Here is an 18731-nt window from a genome sequence, read left to right as displayed (position 1 = left end):
AGTTTAATGGGTTTGATGTCCATCCAGATTTACAAATCAGTTTTGAAAGCCTGAGATAGATTTAAAGTGGATTTAGGAGTGCTGTAAATTAATAATAGAATAATAGAATGGGTTTGAGTGTAAGTTAAAGATCCACCTGTTTCCAAAACCCCTGTCATGTGCAGAGACACCTTCCACTAGATGAGGTTGCTCCAAGCCCTTTCCAACCTGCCTCCAGACAACTGGTTTGGGCATTAGTCTGGAGAGTTTTCAGAAAAGAAAGAGATGTCAGCTTACTCATTATTCTGCCAAAATGCCAAATTCCAAGATTTTTTACCTGCTAATTACATAACTAATCCCAAAGCCATAACTCTGTCCAGTCCAACAGACCCATCTCAGTGGGCAGGAGGGCCACTGCCTGCTCTGCCAGTTCTCAGAGTCTCTGCTGGTGCTGCAGCCCAGCTGAGTGTTGGGTGCACCTCGCTGGTGGTGTTACCACATCCACTCCACACTTGGGCCGAACGTTCCTGCAGATTTGAAGAAAAGGCTTTTGCATAAGGATATGCACTGTAAAGCAATCCCTAAATCAAACAGCTGCCCTACCATCTCCTCTCTGGACTCTCTAGCAGTCCCAGGCTCCTCTTATTTTAGCATTTTTTTTCTTTGCTGGATGCAGGAGACTTCAAGCAGAAGCTCTGTTGGGGCCTCACTATCTGCCAGCTGAAGGATCAAGTAAACACAAACTTCTGAGATGTTTCTCCAGTCCCACCAAAACAGAACCTCAGAAAGGAGCAGAAGAATATCCCTCTGGCCACCCACAACACCTCTGCACTGCCAATGCACTTGGCTGCAAGTCCATGTTCAAGCCCAGACATGCTCTGCATTCATCCAGCTTGGATGGAAAATGGTGAATTTTGCTTAAAAGCGTAAGGAGAGAGAAATACACGTCATTCCTCAGCGCAGATGGAGCAGGCCCACCACACACCACCGGGCCTTCTGTCTGACACAAAGCAGCCTAGCAGCCCGGATCCGTCTCACGGACCACGAGACATGCTAGGAATGACAAGCTGAATTCCACTTGTCTGCTTGGGCACAGCAAACAGGCGTCAGGACACACAGAGCTCTCTCTGGCCTCCAGCCTGAGCTCCCGTGCAGCCCTGCTGGGGATAAAGGAGGGCAGGATCACTCACAGCAACCCAGGGACTCATGCAAGACAAGGGCAGGGGTGAAAGGAGATAAAAACCATCATAAAAATCATTCCTGTTGCTCATATATACATCCGGGAAAACAGCAGAAGCTTGAAGAAGGAAGAAGAATTTTGTCTGTGGCGAAGGGTGGTCTCCATGGTCCCCCATGGGGAGGGGGCAGCCAGCAGGGATCAAAGCCTCCTGGAAACCTCCCAGTGGATGGCGATGCCTGGAGACAGGTACAAACTGTAACCCTGTGTGACAACGTTCACAAGAATTAGCATTTCTCAGGAATGCGGGGATTTATTCTTCAAGGCCCACCATATCCGCGAGCACTGCAGCCCAAACACTGCACCAACAGAGCATGTGTTTGATAAGAACCCAGGAACAGATGCCAGCGGATTTAATGTGGGACAGGAGGCCCATTGCAGGTTTGCAGACTGCTGGCAGGGTCAGCTGTAAATATTCCCTCACAATCAAAGGCATTCATCTAAGGATTACATGCTGGGGGCTTTGTGGTAAAGTAAATTTGCAACTAACAGGACCATTAATAGTCAGACAGTTTAGTGGGCTCGCTGGCTGCCATTTATTTTCCCCCCAGTCATTTTTACTACATCTAAATACCATGGGGATGTGAGACTTGAATGAGGTGGCTTAAGAAATCAGCTTAGAAGGAGTAGGAGAAGGGGTTACCTCCAACAAAGAGAGCTCAACGGGGATCGAACCGGGATATCAATAGTGGGTAAGGCCACTGAAGCATGTGAGCTGATTTCATAACCTGCTGGAGATTAGCCTCTTCTGTAAGCAAACCAACCTACACAGGGGTATGAAGTATTGGTCCTATACAGTGTGTTCACAGAGGGGATGTATTTGAAAGGCTGAGGAGGGAAGGTGGAACTTTGTGGGGTGAGGAGTGGCTGTGAAACAAAGATACCATGGCCTGTTTTCACCCCAGTTTGACACTCTCAGAGCAAAACCAACCAGAGCAGAAACTGTGCTGCAGAAATAATATGTCCCCCCCCCCACTGCAGCAAGCACTAAGCATAAAATAATTGTGGTGTGATGGGATGATGACAAACCAAGAGTTCCAGGGTTGAGCAGGCACAGGGTGATACAAGGATTAACCTGGGATAATATTTCACTGGAGAGCTGCCTCTCCAGAATACCAGACATCTTGGGGTGCAGTCAGCTCTGCACCCCCATCCTTCCCAGGCCTTTGCCCCAGCTCAGCACACCTCAAGGCTGCTGCCATCCGAGCAGCCCTTTCCTCTCTCAGTTTGTTTGCTACCTGTCCTCCTTTGTCATCTCAGAAACAAACTAGGCTGGAGGAGCCGTGTGGGAAACTAGCATCAATTCCACTGGATTATACTGCCTGTGTTTTGTAATTGAAAGTAATAACTGTTTTATAACTAAAAACAACCCCCAAAAACAAAACAACAAAAAAAAACCAAAAAAACAAAAAAACAAAACAAAACAAAAAAAACAGACAGATCCCTTTCTCTCCCCTTCTCTAATCCTGCAAATCCTACTCGCTCTTTCACTGGAGAAAGGAAGAATCAGGCAGGAAGAATGAAAAGTGGGTAAAACACTCTCAGGTTTCTAAATGCATTCCCTGACATCAAATATCTGACCTAAAGCCATGACATCTCTCTTTAGCTTGTTCAGATGAAAAATTTTTAATAGGAGCATCTTTAACTCTGGTTGGCATGCCATTGTTTTCACTAACCACTTCACAAGCCCAGGAATCACAATTTTTCCCTGACAGGAGTGGCCAAGTGTTCCACTTGTGCCTTCCCAACAATGTGAACACAACAGGATGCAACCTTAGCCATGGGAATACTGTACAAATCCCTCTGCAGCCACTCATATCAGCAGTGGTACTCTGTCCTGGGCCTCTCTCTTTGCTGCATTTCCACTGCAGGCCATCCATGGGAGGATGAGGGATGCAATGTTGGCAATGCTGTTAATGCAAAAGGCTGCTGTGAGTTTTCCTTGTTATCTCCAGCGCCACTCACACCAGAATTACTCTATCTCTACAGGTTTTTAAAAAGGTAATGTGATGATGAAGGGTTTTCCCTTTTCCTTTAACGCTCAGATCTTTAATAGTATTGTCATTTCTGCAAGGAAAGCAAGTGTCTACATGCTAATTTTAAAGACAGGGGAAGAGAGGCATTAATGACAATTATTTTCAGAAGTCTTCTGACTTCAGTCTCCTCGAAGTCCTTTCTGTCAGGGATGCTGAACTCCTGCAGAAGACACTGACCATAACCCACATTTGTGATGTTCTTCTTGTATAGAAACAGCATCAAAAGTGTCTTCTTGATGGATGCACAGGTGTGGAAACCTCTCAGATTAAATTCTGCTGCTGTAAAACCTGTCTAGTCCTTCCCTGAGAGCACCAGCAGACTTCAGACCTTTAAATATTTGGGCATCCTAATTTACATCCCATACTGATTTTAGCTTTTTGCTACTAAAAGAAGCTTGGTTCCTCTCATGTATCTTCTACCTCCACATTTCATGACTGTGCTCTGAGTCACCATGTCTGGTGCTGCAGGAGAAACCAGACTCAGCCACCCAGCACCCACCTGCAAAGAGCTTGTGACTACAGCTGAGTGGAAACATTTTTCTATTTCCTATGAAAACACTCATGATTTCAAAAACATTCCTCTTCTGCTTTTGGACTGAACTGAGACCTTTAGGAAATCACGTAGGAATGGAGCCAGGGAGAGAGGAAGAGAGCCAGAAAGGCACCTCCAAGAACAGCCACCATCTCCACAGACATTGCCCCCTCACACCAGCTGCTGAGGGAAAGCCTCCAACATCCCTACAAGTGCTGTAACTATGGAGCTTCCTTTTTTGAGGAACTCTTGAGCGTCCTTCCATCTTTTAAAGTGGATTACTATCCTTTCACCCTAGTTTATTATTTATTACTTACTACAACATCCAGAAATTCCATCTGGGAGCCGTGAGGTCTTTTCCAGTGAAAAACTAATCAAAACTAGGAATTTTCCCTTAGAATTATTTGGCTTAACGAACTGCTATTTTCCAAGCAGCTCTGGGTGGGAGCCTCCTTCCCCCCAGGCCACAAGGGTTACAGAGAGGTCAGTGCCGAGCCACACTCCGTGAGTTGATGCGATGCCCATCACAACAGACCCTGAGCATCTCCCCAGATGATCATCACCCTTCAGCCGAAGCAGCCAGGAATTATTTTGATGCACTTTTTTCCTCGCTGTTGCTAAGCTATTCTCACTGCTACTGTCATTCTTGGAAGCCAGAGGCAAAGAGCAGGACTCCCCTCCCAGAGCCTGGAGTTGCACAGACAAAAGCAGGAGCTTTACAATAGAAGGAGAATGAGAAGATCTCGTGGTTAAACCATGATAATGTCGTGGTGGTCAGCAGTCTGGAAGGGGTTTGTTGGCACCAGAAATTTTTTAAATGATGAGGTGTTTGGTGATGAGGCTTGGCTGAATCATTTCCTGCAGGAGTAAGTCCAGTAGTGGACAGCAGCTGAGAAATTTAGGTCCTCTCTGTTTTAGGTCAGTCTGGCAGGATGCTGCTCCTCGAGAGGGACCACACAGCTGCAGAGGAGAGCTACATCCTCAGGACATTTTGCTCAATCCCACGCTCCCTGAGGACCATGAGCATTATCGCCAGCCTCTGGAGATCTCAGAACGTGTATTCATCCTGCAAAGTGAGAAATGAAGAGGTTCCAGGGGTGATCCCCAAAGAGGAGAGGAGCAGCAGTCCCCATTCACAACCTGTCACATATGAGAGCTATGAGGAAATTAGAATAGAATAGAATAGAATAGAATAGAATAGAATAGAATAGAATAGAATAGAATAGAATAGAATAGAATAGAATAGAATAGAATAGAATAGAATAGGAGTATTTCAGTTGGAAGTGACCTACAATGACAATCTGCCAATCCACATGGAGTCAGGAGGTGTCTGAGCTGAGGAAGCCTCACAGAGATGTGGGGTACAAACTCAGTGCCCTGAGAAAGCACTGCCGGAAAGTCAGATGAATTGATTAATTCTCTCCATTTGTGTCTATTGGTAAGGGCTAAAGAAATTTCTGTGCATGATTTTGCATGATATCCTTCCTTCCTTCCTTCCTTCCTTCCTTCCTTCCTTCCTTCCTTCCTTCCTTCCTTCCTTCCTTCCTTCCTTCCTTCCTTCCTTCCTTCCTTCCTTCCTTCCTTCCTTCCTTCCTTCCTTCCTTCCTTCCTTCCTTCCTTCCTTCCTTCCTTCCTTCCTTCCTTCCTTCCTTCCTTCCTTCCTTCCTTCCTTCCTTCCTTCCTTCCTTCCTTCCTTCCTTCCTTCCTTCCTTCCTTCCTTCCTTCCTTCCTTCCTTCCTTCCTTCCTTCCTTCCTTCCTTCCTTCCTTCCTTCCTTCCTTCCTTCCTCCCTCCCTCCCTCCCTCCCTCCCTCCCTCCCTCCCTCCCTCCCTCCCTCCATCCATCATGTTTATACCACAAAACAAGACCAAACACACCAATTTCCATGCCAAGCATGCCATTTTCTAATAAAACCTTTAAAGGTTTTGCAGATCCTCTGACGTTTGTCTTTTGTTTTGACCATGAGCATCTACAAATCCTGGCTGCTCCCTTCACCTTAGGTGTGGGACACCACACTTCTCATCTTTGCCCATCGTCGGCCTGCGCCTTTTTTCTTCGCCCTGGTCCTTTGTCCTTGCTTTCTTCCGTGAGTTTGGAGAGAAAGGGGAGCCACGGGGCTGAGGAAGGGGATGAAGAAGAGAGCAGGAAAATCAAGTGTCCTCAGAGCATGATCTCTTCTTACAGTGTAGTGGGACAGCAGCAGTATAAAGTGAAATAACTTGTCACGCATCAGCAATTGGTAAATAAACAAGTAATAAACAAGTAGAAATAAATGGTAAATTTTTGAGTTCAAAATTACTCATGATTTCAATAAGTTACTGCAGAAGGTGATGGGCTGCAAGTTGGGCAATGCCCTTCGGGTAACATCTCATGCCCTTTAGGTCCAGAGGGCCCGACGGGGGAAGTTCTGAGGGTTCCCACGGGTGGAGCTGAAAAAGCAGAGACCCCACTGGCACGTGGGAGTGCAGCATGAGGGGTCAGCAAAGCGAGCCCCCTTCCCAAACACCCCCAGTTCCCCACGCGGGGCTGCATGTCCCCCGTGTCCCTCGGGGTGTCAGCCCTGGGGACTCCCTGTGGCTCCCACCAACCCCTCCAATGTCCCCTGTGTCCCTTGGGGTGCCAGCCCTGGGGATCCCCTGTGAATCCCGCCCCCCCGCAATGTCCCCTGTGTCCCTCGGGGCGCCAGTCCTGGGGATCCCCTGTGAATCCCGCCCCTCTGCAATGTCCCCCGTGTCCCTTGGGGTGCCAGCCCTGGGGATCCCCTGTGAATCCCGCCCCCCCGCAATGTCCCCTGTGTCCCTCGGGGCGCCAGTCCTGGGGATCCCCTGTGAATCCCGCCCCTCTGCAATGTCCCCTGTGTCCCTCGGGGCGCCAGCCCTGGGGACCCCCGGGGACCCTCCCACGCGGGGCGTGGCCTCCCATTCATACTATCGTGACGTCACGGAAGGCGTGACCAATAGGAGCGGCGGCATGGCCCCGCCCCCATGGTGCCACTGTAAAAGCGGCGCCGCCGCGCGTCCGCGCGAGCGTGTGTCCATCCATTCATCCCTTCCCCGCTCCGTCCGTCCGTCCGTCCGTCCGTCCGTCCGTCCGTCCGTCCGTCCGTCCGTCCGTCCGTCCGTCCGTCCGTCCGTCCGTCCGTCCGTCCGTCGGTGCTGCCGAGCCATGAGGAGGCTCTTCCTGCTGCTGTGCAGCGCCGTGTCCTGCTGCATCGCGGCCGCGGAGGCGGCGCTGCCCGCGGAGGGAGGTGGGTGAGCGCGGTCCCACGCGGGAGCGGGGCAGCCGCGGGGCGGGCGCGTCCCCCGGCGGGGCGGGCGGGTTCCGAGGCGCTCTGCTGACCCTTCTCTCCCGCGGGCTCGCAGACGGCAGCGCGGAGCGTGTGCCGGCGCAGAAGGCGCGGGTGAAGTTCGGTCTCCGCTCCTCGCCGGACGCCGGTGAGGATGGCTGCGCGCTCGCCGTCGGCCAGCAGCAGTGCTTGGAGGACTGCAAGTTCAACGTGACAGCTAAAACCTTCTTCATCATTCACGGCTGGACGGTAAGTGTGAGAAATCCCGGGCGATGCTTAGTCTGCCCACTCAGAGAGAGCAAACTGCCCTGCAAATGGGCTGTGCCTCCAGAATATTGATTTTCAGGAATTTCTGTGACTGACTCATCTCTGAAGGTGTTCAAGGCCGGGCTGGATGGCACTTTGGATCCCTTGGTCTAGTGGAAGATGTCTCTGTTGATGGCAGGGGAGTTCAAACTAGATAATCTTTAATGTCCTTTCCTACCCAAAGCATTTTATAATTCTGTGAATATAGGAATTTGGGAAAAGTTTTCATGTTCTGAGCACAATGGTCTCTTAAAAGATGCACTTCTATTGAGATCTCTGGAGCAAAGTGTTCGGGGTCTGGCTTAGAAACTCTGAAATCACCCAACTCATTCATAACTGCTCAAGATCACTTCCTAGCTGTATAATGTGAACAGAGCACTAAAATCCAACTGAGAGACCACTACGAATGTGACACTTGACTTGACAGGCACGTGTATAGCCCTTCTGTCGTAGCTGAGTGCCCAGTCTGCTATGTGCACTCCTTGATAAAGAAACAAGAGGGCACACAGACTTTATCAAGGTTTTTAATTCTGCATTTGGTAAGGCTGAGTGTGTGGCACTCAGGGGGCTTATCAGCTCTGCCAGTGCCAATGCAAACTGCGCTGCCAGGTCTGGTGAATAATTTTGCAATCCATCAGAATTTCTTGAGAAAAAGTGAGATAAGGTGGCACGGAACGAATGCCTCTCCCTCCTGCCCTAGAAGGCAAGTGGGTAATTACAGCCAGAGTCTCTCTCAAAACCTGTTTTTCTTACTCCGTTGCATGCATGCTCTTGCTGCATCGCTGAGAGGTAGTGGGGCTTGCAGAGGAGCAGCATGCAGCTGGAGCAGCAAATGTAAATGACATGCAAATAACTTGACGGTGGATGTGTCATCTTGGTCCCGCGAGCTGGAAACTGACACCTGAATCTCTTTCCAGATGAGTGGCATGTTTGAAACCTGGCTTGACAGCTTGGTGTCCGCTCTGCAGGAGAGGGAGAAGGATGCCAACGTAGTCGTGGTGGACTGGCTCCCTCTTGCCCACCAGCTCTACACCGATGCCGTGAACAACACGCAGATTGTTGGAAAAACCATAGCGAGGTTTCTGGACTGGTTACAGGTAGTGCAAGCTAAGAGCAGCCTCTGTTGTAATGCTCTTACACTGAGGGACTGTTGCACAAGGCTGCCGAGGCTCACCAGCAGGGCAGGCTGTGCTGCAACACCCAGCCCAGGGCTTGGCCAGGTGATGGCTCGCAGCTGCAGTGCTGCTGCCCTGCCTCCCGGGAGGCGCTGCCGCGGGTGAGGCTCGCTCGGGTCAGCGGGGCTGAAGGGCAGCTCAGGTTCGGGAGCGCTGCTGGAGCCATGTGGGCTCGGGCCTGGCAGGAGAAGGGGAAGGAGGAGAGGTCCATGGTGCTGCACTCCCAGGGGAAAGTTTTATTCTTGGCAATAAAGAATATCATAACTGGGGCTGGAACAGGGGCAAACCACAGGTGCCATCCAAACCGCTCCGCTTGTCTTGATGAAATACAAAACGAAGCGTGCTTATCTGCCCCCTCCCACCACTCCCGTCTTGGAACTGGACTTTATATTCCTGCAAGCAGAAGCGGCCCAGATGCCATGGAAGAGAGGGGATCAAACTCTCGTATTTTCTTTTCCTTGCAGGAGAACCCCCTCTTCAAGCTTGAGAATGTCCACCTCATTGGGTACAGCCTGGGTGCCCACGTGGCTGGCTTTGCTGGTAACCACGTCCGTGGCACTATAGGCAGAATTACAGGCAAGTGGCTTTTTAAGCACTTTTTCAAGCAGTCTCTCCCTTGCTCTTCCTGGCAGTGAGTTTCTCCGAAGAGGCTCGTTTCCTGTGTTGCTACAATGTTGTTTTGGTGTTATTCTTCCAGAAATGACAAGTTTTCTGCTTGTGGCAGCAGTGGAAAGCACAGGTCTCCTCACATCAATTACAGCAAGGCTTCAATGTAAAAGCCTTACCCAGGACAAACTGGTCCTGGGTTTGTTTGAATTTAAATGTAGGTTCAAAACAAGTCCAGCTCAAGCTCTTACTATCTAAATGCTATTCCTCTCAGTGATAGTGTTTTTGTAATTACAGCTCATAAACTAATGGGGGTGAGAGCTATTGGGTGCTGTTTGTCCCACAGAATGTCTGATTAAAAAAATCAACTCTAAACCCTCATTCTGGAAATATCTGAAGAGTTTGCTTCCAGCTCCAGAGGAAAGCTGATTTCAACATGTGAGGACTTAGGGCATAGTACAAGGAGTTGCTTTAAGGATTTACATGTGACACTGGCAGTGATAATTCCACATAGCCTAGCAATAAATGTCTGTATTTAATTAATCAGGAGAAAAAAAAAATCACCTAACAGTCAAGTTGTAGAAATGCTCTGAAGTGCAGCTTCTGGCTGGGGATGAGGCTCCGGGGTTAACAGAGCATCCCAAACCCATCATGGGATCTCAATGCAGGCATTTTTTGGCTGCTGCTTCAATTGTGTTTCAGACTCCAAATGTGCAGTCTGAAAACAGACTAAATGTCACTGAGGCAGCTTTGCTGCCAGCTGTTCCTGGGGTGTTAAATCTCTTCTGGTGTTTGGAGCTGCCTCTTGAATCATCTCTTCACCATCACCTGGTGAAGGCTCTTTGCTTCCAACAGGCAATCTGATCATGGTGCTGCTATTGGGTTGTGCTGCCCCAAAAGTGGAGAGGGGCATCTTTATTTGTCCCCTCAGTGAGCCCGTGGTGAAGACATCTTGAGGGACAGTACCAGCAATGGGGCTGGGACTGTCTGTGTGTCAGGTGGTGAGGAGACCTGCCAGCAGCAGGCTTCTGGCTATATTCTGTATGAAATAGCCCAATTTCTTACCTGGCCCCTTGTGTTCTGTCTCTGACTCCAGGCTTGGATCCTGCTGGCCCCATGTTTGAAGGAGTGGACCCCAGCAGGCGCCTCTCCCCCGATGATGCCAACTTTGTGGATGTCCTTCACACCTACACCAGGGAAACACTGGGTGTTAGCATTGGGATCCAGATGCCTGTGGGCCACCTTGACATCTACCCCAACGGGGGAGACTTCCAGCCTGGCTGTGGCCTAAGTGATGTCTTGGGAGCCATTGCCTATGGCAGTAAGTTCTCTTTAATCTTTTGCCTCTGGTCAGTGTAGACTTCTCACAAATAGACTTGGGTTGATGGAAAGAAAACCATTTTTTCCTTCTAAAATGTCTGTACTTCTGGAGATAGTTTCTAGAAACTATAGATGCTTTTAACAAAGAAGCACATTCTCACTCCAACACCTGATCATAATCTGTGGTCTTATGCTGGGACTAAAAGCTCTTCATGGGAGGGACCAGGAGAGCATCTCCCACTAACCTCCCGAATTGCTGCTGTTCTAGTTTGTCCCTCCTCAGCTTGTGCTGGGCTGCAGAAAGGCATAGCTCACTTTATCTTATGGGCCGCCGGGGTGACAGCTGCTTAAACCAAGTGTATCCCTTGCAACTCTGCCTCTCCAGCAATTGGTGAAGTCGTCAAATGTGAGCACGAGCGGTCTGTGCACCTCTTTGTGGACTCCCTGGTGAACCAGGACAAGCAGAGCTTCGCGTTCCAGTGCACCGACTCCAGTCGCTTCAAGAAGGGCATCTGCCTGAGCTGCCGCAAGAACCGCTGCAACGGCATCGGCTACAACGCCCGCCGCATCCGGCACAAGAGGAACAGCAAGATGTACCTGAAAACCAGGGCAGACATGCCCTTCAAAGGTACGCCTCCCCTCCCAGCAGGAGCACGGCCTCCCCGAGCGGTGTGGGGAAGGAGGCAGAGGCGGAGGAGCAGCATCTCCCCAAAGCTTTGCAGCTCCAGTTGCTGTTCTGCTGTTCTGCACCTGCCTGCACTGCTGTGCTGTGCCATCACTGTGCTCCTTCCTCCCTGTGGAATCCACCCACAACAACACTCTGCCTTTTGAGCAGGGCTGCAGTTCACCTGCCGTGCTTGCAGAACTCAGCCTCAGAGCAATGTAAGGTCTGGGGAGCTGTCCCCAGGGTGGGCCTGCTGCTGCTGTTGTGTAAAAAACCTCAAATTTGTAATCAGTAAGGGCAGGAAAAAGTGATCAGAGCTGTCTCACTACAGGAAGGGTCTGGTCTTTGCTAGCCAACAGTATTTCAAGCAGAGCTGTGCTGAGCGATGTTTCTTTCAGCACAGCTGATTCCATCTCTGCTCTTCTCTCTCTCTCCAGTCTACCACTACCAGATGAAAATGCACGTCTTCAGCTACAAGGACTTGGGAGAAGTTGATCCCACCTTCTCTGTCACCCTCCACGGCACCAATGGAGACTCTGAGCCCCTCTCTTTAGAAATGTGAGTAATCTGCCCTTTGTGTTTTTACCCAAGTACGAAGGCCACAGGGACTACACAGGATAGCAGAATTCTTTTTCCTCTGCCAACACTGGCGTTGCATCCCAGCCTAGCAGCCTCACTTCATCACCTTTCCAAAAAGCTTTTCATTCAGTAGCTTAATTATAATTTATTACTGAACGAATTGAGAACACTTTAATGTGCCCAGTCCCATGTGAGCCTTCACGGCTCGTTGCTTTTTTGTGTGTGGGTTGTTTTGGTTGGTTGGTTTGTTTTTGCCCCCCACCATTTGGACACAGTCTGAAATGTCTCTGGAGGCACTGCTGACCTCCCTTAGCCTCTCCCAAAGGAAAGAGCAGGCACAAACCCCACCTTTAAGCTACGGAAGGATGGCCAAGCTAAGCACACACTGCGTTGTGTGGAGCCAGCTATCTGAGCTCCCGTCAGTGCAATCAGTAATTAACTGGTGACAGTTGAACGTGCAGCACTTGATAAGCTGCAGGGGCTCTGTTAAACTCCTGGCATGGAACAAAGGAGCACCTGGCATGCTTCCATAAGGAAAAAATGCCAAGTCTCTGCCTCTCTTCCAGGCTTGATCTAATTGGCTTAAACGCTACCAACACCTTCCTGGTCTATACTGAGGAGGACATGGGTGAACTTCTGAAAATAAAGCTCACCTGGGAGGGGACGTCTCAGTCGTGGTATGATCTCTGGAAAGAGCTCAGGAGCTACTGGTACAGGCCTGTGAATTCCTCCCAGGAGCTCCACATCAGACGAATACGTGTGAAATCTGGGGAAACACAGCAGAGGTAATAATTGTGCTAGGCTGCATGTGAACTGACCTGAAACTTCAACCCAGAGCCAAGGGAAAAAACCCAATGTTTTGAATGTAGTTGGTATCCTGGCTGCCTTCCTTTTTGGTGTCACCAGCTATTGCTCCCTTGTGGTTTGGGAGAACAGGTTACTGTCCAGCATGAGGCTGCAAACAGGCTTTAAGCAAAACTGGTCACCACAGAGCAGATTTGGAGATTTACTTTGATACTGTGGGGTCCACTGGGACTAAATTAACATGCTTCAAGGTGGTTTGGATTGTACCTGAGATGTTAAAGTACTGAGCACTGAAAGTACTGAAAGATGGATGGTCATGGCTATTATTTATAGGCTCAATGTGCTGATTTGGTACAACCAAGAGGGCCTAAAACTGCAACCAGTAACATGGTGGCACCAACCCCTCAAGAACTGCACTGCTCCTTCTGGGATCTGGCAGGGGGATTGGAACTAGGTGATTTTTTTAAGGGCCTTTCCAAACCCAACCCATACCCCTGGATCATAGAACTGACCATAGAATTCTAGTGGAAGGTTCTCTACCATGGCAGGGATGATTTTTGAGGTCCCATCCCACCCAAACCATTCTCTGATTGTATGATTCTCTGCAAATGGAAAGGTACTTGAGCATCCAAAACTTGTTAAAGCTCCCAAGCATGTAGCACAGTGCTCCCACACCTTCTGTTAATGTTGTTCTGAAGGTAACCCAGATCTGTCAGAGAGCAGCAGTTGACATTGATAATTTCCCACATTTCTCAGTGCTTTAAATAAGCATCACCTGTCATCTGTAAGGTATTCTGCATCCTGGCTTCTATGAAACGTGGGGGTAGCAGAAGCAAAGATCCCCAGTTAAAGTATTGAAGTAGGAAATAAAACAGTAACTCAAGGGGCTGATGGTATATCAAGATGTTCTGTGGGATGGATGGCTAATCAAACAACTTGTCCTAGAATAAGCTGCAGTCCGTATTACCTGCTAATTGTTAATCATAAGACAGCAAGTGCCTTGACTTCTGTGTCCTCTTCCTCCTAGGTTTGCTTTCTGTGTGGAGGACTTCCAGCTAACCAGAATATCTCCTGGCAAAGAGCTCTGGTTTGTGAAGTGCACAGAGGAATGGCAGAAAAGGTACGGAAATCAGTCAAGAGAAATTCTGTATGGTGCATGTGGCTTGGCTGGGATGACTGGAACCTTCTCATTGTATTTTTAGCTCCTAATACCTCTTTTTCTTTCAAAAAAGATAAGAAATCCTAGCCTATGATTCACACCTATCAGATTAAATTTTTTAATATCACCTACTATTGCTAAGTAGGTGGTATTATTCTCCCTTCTGACCTTGGATTGTCATCTTATACCTTTACATCTTTATAGCCAAACAGATGTATCACATTCCTTGCTGCTGATTGTGGTAGGTGCTAAAGTCAGGTGCCACCCAAGCCCCAGATCTGTGCAATAGTGGAAAGGTAACTAAGAGTCATTCATTAAGTGCCCTGTAAAACAGGAGGAAGCTGGAAGAAGTGCAGGGCATTTCCTCAAGCTCGGGTGGAAGACCTTGAGCTGCCAAGAAATCACTTGGTTAAACTTTGAGCTCAACTGCATGAGGAAGACTCAGGTGAGGAGTTGCCGTGGTGTTACAGCCCTGAGTCCTGCAGGTTCATCTCCAGGCCTGCTGATCTCCTCTGCTTCAGGAGAGTGCCACTGCCAAAGCAGCTCAGGCTTCTTTAACCTCTGGGGCACTTCCCAGACACACACAACAGTCCTCAGAGCATGACTTCCAGAAAGTCTGGTCCCAGCAGTGACAACCTGATTGCCTCGGATGCCTCCGGTCATGTTTTGAATGAATTCCTGTTCATTTGACTAAATGATACTTTCCTTTGGATTTAGCCCAGCCTTTTGCTCTCTCTTAAATTTCATTTTGTAGACTTGGAGCTTTGTCGCTTCTAATCCAGAGGACGAAGTGCTTGTTAGGGCTAGCAGAGCCGCGTGGAAGTCGAGCTTAGCACAGCCTTCCTGGGCACAGAACTCAGCTCAGAAATGCGAGCTGGTCCCATTCCAGGTTTGGCAGAAACCAGCAAGCTGTGCTATGCACGGTAGCAAACAATTCTGTGAATGAAACCCCTGTGCAAGAACTTGTTGCTCTGCCACAAGTCTCGAAAGATCGAGTAAACATTCCTGCAGGTACAATAAAAGGTTGTTTTGATATGCTACTTGGTAACCCCCATAAAACTGAATTGCTGGCAGATGTGCCCTTCCTCCTTTCTCGTGCAGTACAGCTTGTGCACGAGGCAGAGGAGTTGAGCTCAGCTGCAGCACACCATTTTTTCTAGGAAATGATCCTTCCTTCCAGAAATCATGAGTGATTACTTGCTGTTCAGCTCTCTGTTTCTGCCAAGTCAGTGCAATATTATAGTTTCCCCCTTAGAGATTGAGCCTGCAAACATCTGTCCATCCCAAATGGAGCTGCACAGGCAGGGTCTAGCTCAAGCCCTGTAATTTCTGCTTGCAGCCTGCATAATGTCTGCTGCAGGCTCTCACTGAGTAGCTACTGGGCAAAGTGCAGCTTTGGCAGAATAAAACACCAGCCTGTGCCGTCCAAACCTGTTCTTGGCGTTGCACGAGTTCTTAGAAATCCTTCATTACTCCTCTTAACTTCTGCATTTAACTAGGTGTCTTTTTTGCTGTCTGTTTTCCCCAGGTCTGTGTCAAATCTGCTCTGAAGGCTTCCCTAAAGACTCACAACCAAGCAACCTAGATGCATGATGACCACGCAGGTGGCAAGATGCTCTGGGAGAAACCTGGCTTGGCAGCACTTAAAGAAACTAGCTCTTCAGGACAAAACATCTTGGATTGGATGCAAGAAACTGAGGAGCAATTGATGAACCATGGTCCTAGACGTAAAATAACTAAAACTCCATTTTTCCCTTTCCCGAGGAGCCTGGTTTGCGCATTTAACCTTACCTTGACCTGTTACACACTGCATTTTCCCTTCCCTGCTCCCATTAACCAGGACTATGGATGAGATCTTCACAGACTGAGACCTCAGCAATGATCTTCTGGTCTGCCTGCCAGTGGAGTTGAGAAGACAAATAACCATGCTAACTGCCCATCAGACTGTGGGTGACAGAGCTGCCAAGAACAAATTAGCACCTAGGGTAGGGTTACCATGGTCCTGTAGCACTGTGGGCTCTGGGAAGGTGAGACCAGCACAGGTCAGGTGTGTGGGGCTGTCCAGGGAAGGGCTGGGGATAAGCACAATGCCACTTAACTTCAAGTTGTCCTTTGCTTGCCTTAAAAATAATCCGTTCTGATAGTGAAATGTCTATTTTCCTGACATATGGCCTGATAAGGAGGCAGAGCTCTGTCCTCCCTGTGCCTGGGGCAGGACATGGTGCAGGTGGTGGTGGTGGCAGCTGCTCCTCGGTGCCTGGTCAGTGTCTGCAGTGGGGCTGCCCAGTCCCATGTGGGGATCCCTTTTTAAGGGGCAAAGATGAGCTGCCCTTGTTCTGACCACAGGGATGGAGGAAGGCAATGCACCGTGCTGCCTCAGGAGAGCCTTGCACCACTCCATTTAACCTCTGAGAAAGTGCTCACCTCTGCTCAGTTGTCGTAGCACCAATGCATAGTTAAGACCTTATTTTTGAGTGCCAAACATCCTGCCCCCAATTGTCACAACACCCCAGTTGGATTCCCTGGTCCCAGGTGATCTTGGCTTGGCTTTGGGTTGGACAGACTCTGCAGCTGTTCTGTTTGCTACAGCAGAGTGGACCTTGTCAGTTGGTGAAATAGGTTTTGTTTTGGTTGCTTGCTTTTGGCTTTTATTTCTTTTTCCTTTTTTTTTTTTTTTTTTTTTTTTTTGTACTTTCTGGAAGGAAAATTGGTATAACAACCCTTGAGCTTTTGGCTTGCAGAAAAGTAATCTCAATAATGGTGTTGCCAGGTGGTACACTGAGTTCTGAAGTCTTAGCAAGTCTTTCTGAGGCCTGCAAATCTCTTCAGTTTTTGTAGAGCTTCACTCCAACCAAAGCAAGCACATTTGGGGATATTTTTTTTCATGGTTTTGTGCAAAGACTTCAAAAACAGAAGCCTTTGCAGAGTTATTGCCATGCCATACTTAGAGAAGTTTCAAAGCCCTATTTGTATATTGTGGTTTTTGTATGACTTAAAACATAATTTATTTCTCATATTGTATATATGTAGAATTTTAAACATTTTGGTTTTGAGTAACAGTTTTTATGAGCCTTGAGATCAAAAATAAAGGGCTTTGTAAAAATCAGTGAAGTCTTGTTATTGATCACAGAACCATTTAGGTTGGAAAGACCCTCCAAGAACACTGAGGTCAAACTTGTCCCCAGCACTGCCAGGGCCACCACTGACTCCTGTCCTCAAGTGCCACATCCTCATGGCTCAAAGGATGGGGATTCCACGACTGCTCTGGGCAGCTGTGCCAGGGCAAGACCACCCTTTCCATGAAGAAGTTTTCCCTGATTTCCAGCCTAAACTCCCATGGCCCAGCCTGAGGCCGTTCCTCTCCTCCTGTCCCTGGTCCCTGGGAGCACAGCCCGACCCCCCCTGGCTGTCCCCTCCTACATTGTGCAGAACAATCTACCAAAAGCTTTGACATTCCTTGCCAGAACAGCTATGACAGTCTTGTTCCTCCTTGCAGGTCCCTGAGACCTTCAGCCAGGTTCAGCACCCTCCTTCCTCCTCCTTCCCAGCTCCTCTGCGTGGCCAAGGCCAAGCTGTGCTCTCCATGCTCCCACCACCGAGGGCCTTCAGGAACGGGGCAAAGTCACTCTGGATCTACAACTGCCCTGTAGAGATGCCCCCCATAAAACACCAGGAGAGGGGGGACACGGAGCTGCTGCCAGGGCTGGAGCCCCTCTGCTCTGGAGCCAGCCTGGCACAGCTGGGGCTGTTCAGCTGCACCAGAGAAGCTCCAGGGACACCTCAGAGCCCCTGCCAGGGCCTCCAGGGGCTCCAGGAGAGCTGCACAGCCCCTGGGGACAAGGCAGGCAGGGACAGCACCCAGGCAATGGCTCCCACTGCCAGAGGGCAGGCACAGATTCTGGCACATTGGGAATTAGGAATTGCTGGCTGGGAGGGTGGGCAGGCCCTGGCCCAGGGTGCCCAGAGCAGCTGTGGCTGCCCCTGGATCCCTGGCAGTGCCCCAGGCCAGGCTGGATGGGGCTGGGAGCAGCCTGGGACAGTGGGAGCTGTCCCTGACCATGGCAGGGGGTGGGCTTTAAGGTCCCTTCCAACCCAAACCTTCTGTGGTTACAGGTTTATTTCAGTTTTAGCTCAGCAGTGAGGACATTATTTGAACAGCACCAGTACTATCATATTTTTTTTCAGCAGAGTGAATGTCAGAAAACCAAAATTCTTCTCCGCTTTGCAGGTGAGGGATGTTCTGGCTGGCCGTTCCCCACAGTGACCTCGAGCCACATTCAGCAGGGAGCTCCACCAAAACCATTACCCTTCCCTTCCCATGTTGCTTTCTTTCAGACATGGCAATACCACTACTGCTTTTGGCTGGGGAAAAGCAGGATTTTGTGTTACTTTCTATGGTTGTAGCAGTGAGTACAGTGGACTCTGGAAAGACCATTGCTGCTGTGCCAGGCTAATCAGGACAAGTTCAAACTCCCTCTCTTCCTTTGATTTCTTCCAATAATTTTTTTTTTCTCCATAAAATGTCACTTACATTTTGCCTGAAATGCTTCACCTTTGCCTGACTTCGCTAACAAACCCATTGGTGAACACTTGTAAGAAAACTTACCCAAATCTAATCACTGAGTTTTCCCAGCTTTTCCCCGCAGCCACACCACTGAATTTAAAGGGAAGCCTCTTATTGTGCTCTGCCTGTGCCTGACACAAATTGATGGCACAAATCCAGCAGCAGCAGAAGGACTTTGCAAACAGAGCAAGTACCTCTGAGCTGAGGAAGATTTGCATGAAATTACTTAGTTAACCTTTCCCTATGGAAAGCTCAGCAATGCCTGTCTGCAAGGAAAACTACCTCGGTGGATTTGGCAGAGAGCGATTTGGTGCTTGCAGGGCCCCTGATTATTCTGCACCCCCGAGCTGGAGCTGTTTTCTGATGTGTTCCTGTGGGGCTCCCTTCCACCCTCTGCAAAGAGTGTGCAGAACTAACACCAGAAGTCATTCCAGATATCTGGAACTCATTTTTTGGCTGCTACCCCGTGGACACAGCTGCAGCAC

At 49.2% G+C, this 18731-nt stretch overlaps 1 protein-coding gene across 2 annotated transcripts; it reads left to right on the top strand.

Moving 5' to 3' along the window:
• Window positions 1-6843: 6843 nt before the first annotated feature.
• Window positions 6844-16788, top strand: LIPG (lipase G, endothelial type). 2 transcript variants are annotated; one of them, XM_063180051.1, is made up of 10 exons: window positions 6844-7030; window positions 7146-7318; window positions 8293-8472; window positions 9015-9126; window positions 10253-10477; window positions 10862-11104; window positions 11578-11698; window positions 12286-12504; window positions 13551-13643; window positions 15211-16788. In XM_063180051.1, the coding sequence occupies exons 1-10, from the start codon at window positions 6949-6951 to the stop codon at window positions 15230-15232; spliced, it is 1470 nt and encodes a 489-aa protein (XP_063036121.1). In that variant the 5' UTR covers window positions 6844-6948; the 3' UTR covers window positions 15233-16788. The 2 variants fall into 2 exon arrangements, with proteins under 2 accessions (XP_063036121.1, XP_063036123.1); XM_063180053.1 differs by lacking the exon at window positions 6844-7030 and having other exon boundaries at window positions 7182-7318; window positions 7416-8472.
• Window positions 16789-18731: the final 1943 nt, after the last annotated feature.

This window comes from Melospiza melodia, chromosome Z (assembly GCF_035770615.1).
Source record: "Melospiza melodia melodia isolate bMelMel2 chromosome Z, bMelMel2.pri, whole genome shotgun sequence".
Classification (NCBI taxonomy): domain Eukaryota; kingdom Metazoa; phylum Chordata; class Aves; order Passeriformes; family Passerellidae; genus Melospiza; species Melospiza melodia.
The sequence above is the reverse complement of the archived record's forward strand: the minus strand, read 5'-3'. Positions and strand labels throughout refer to the sequence as shown.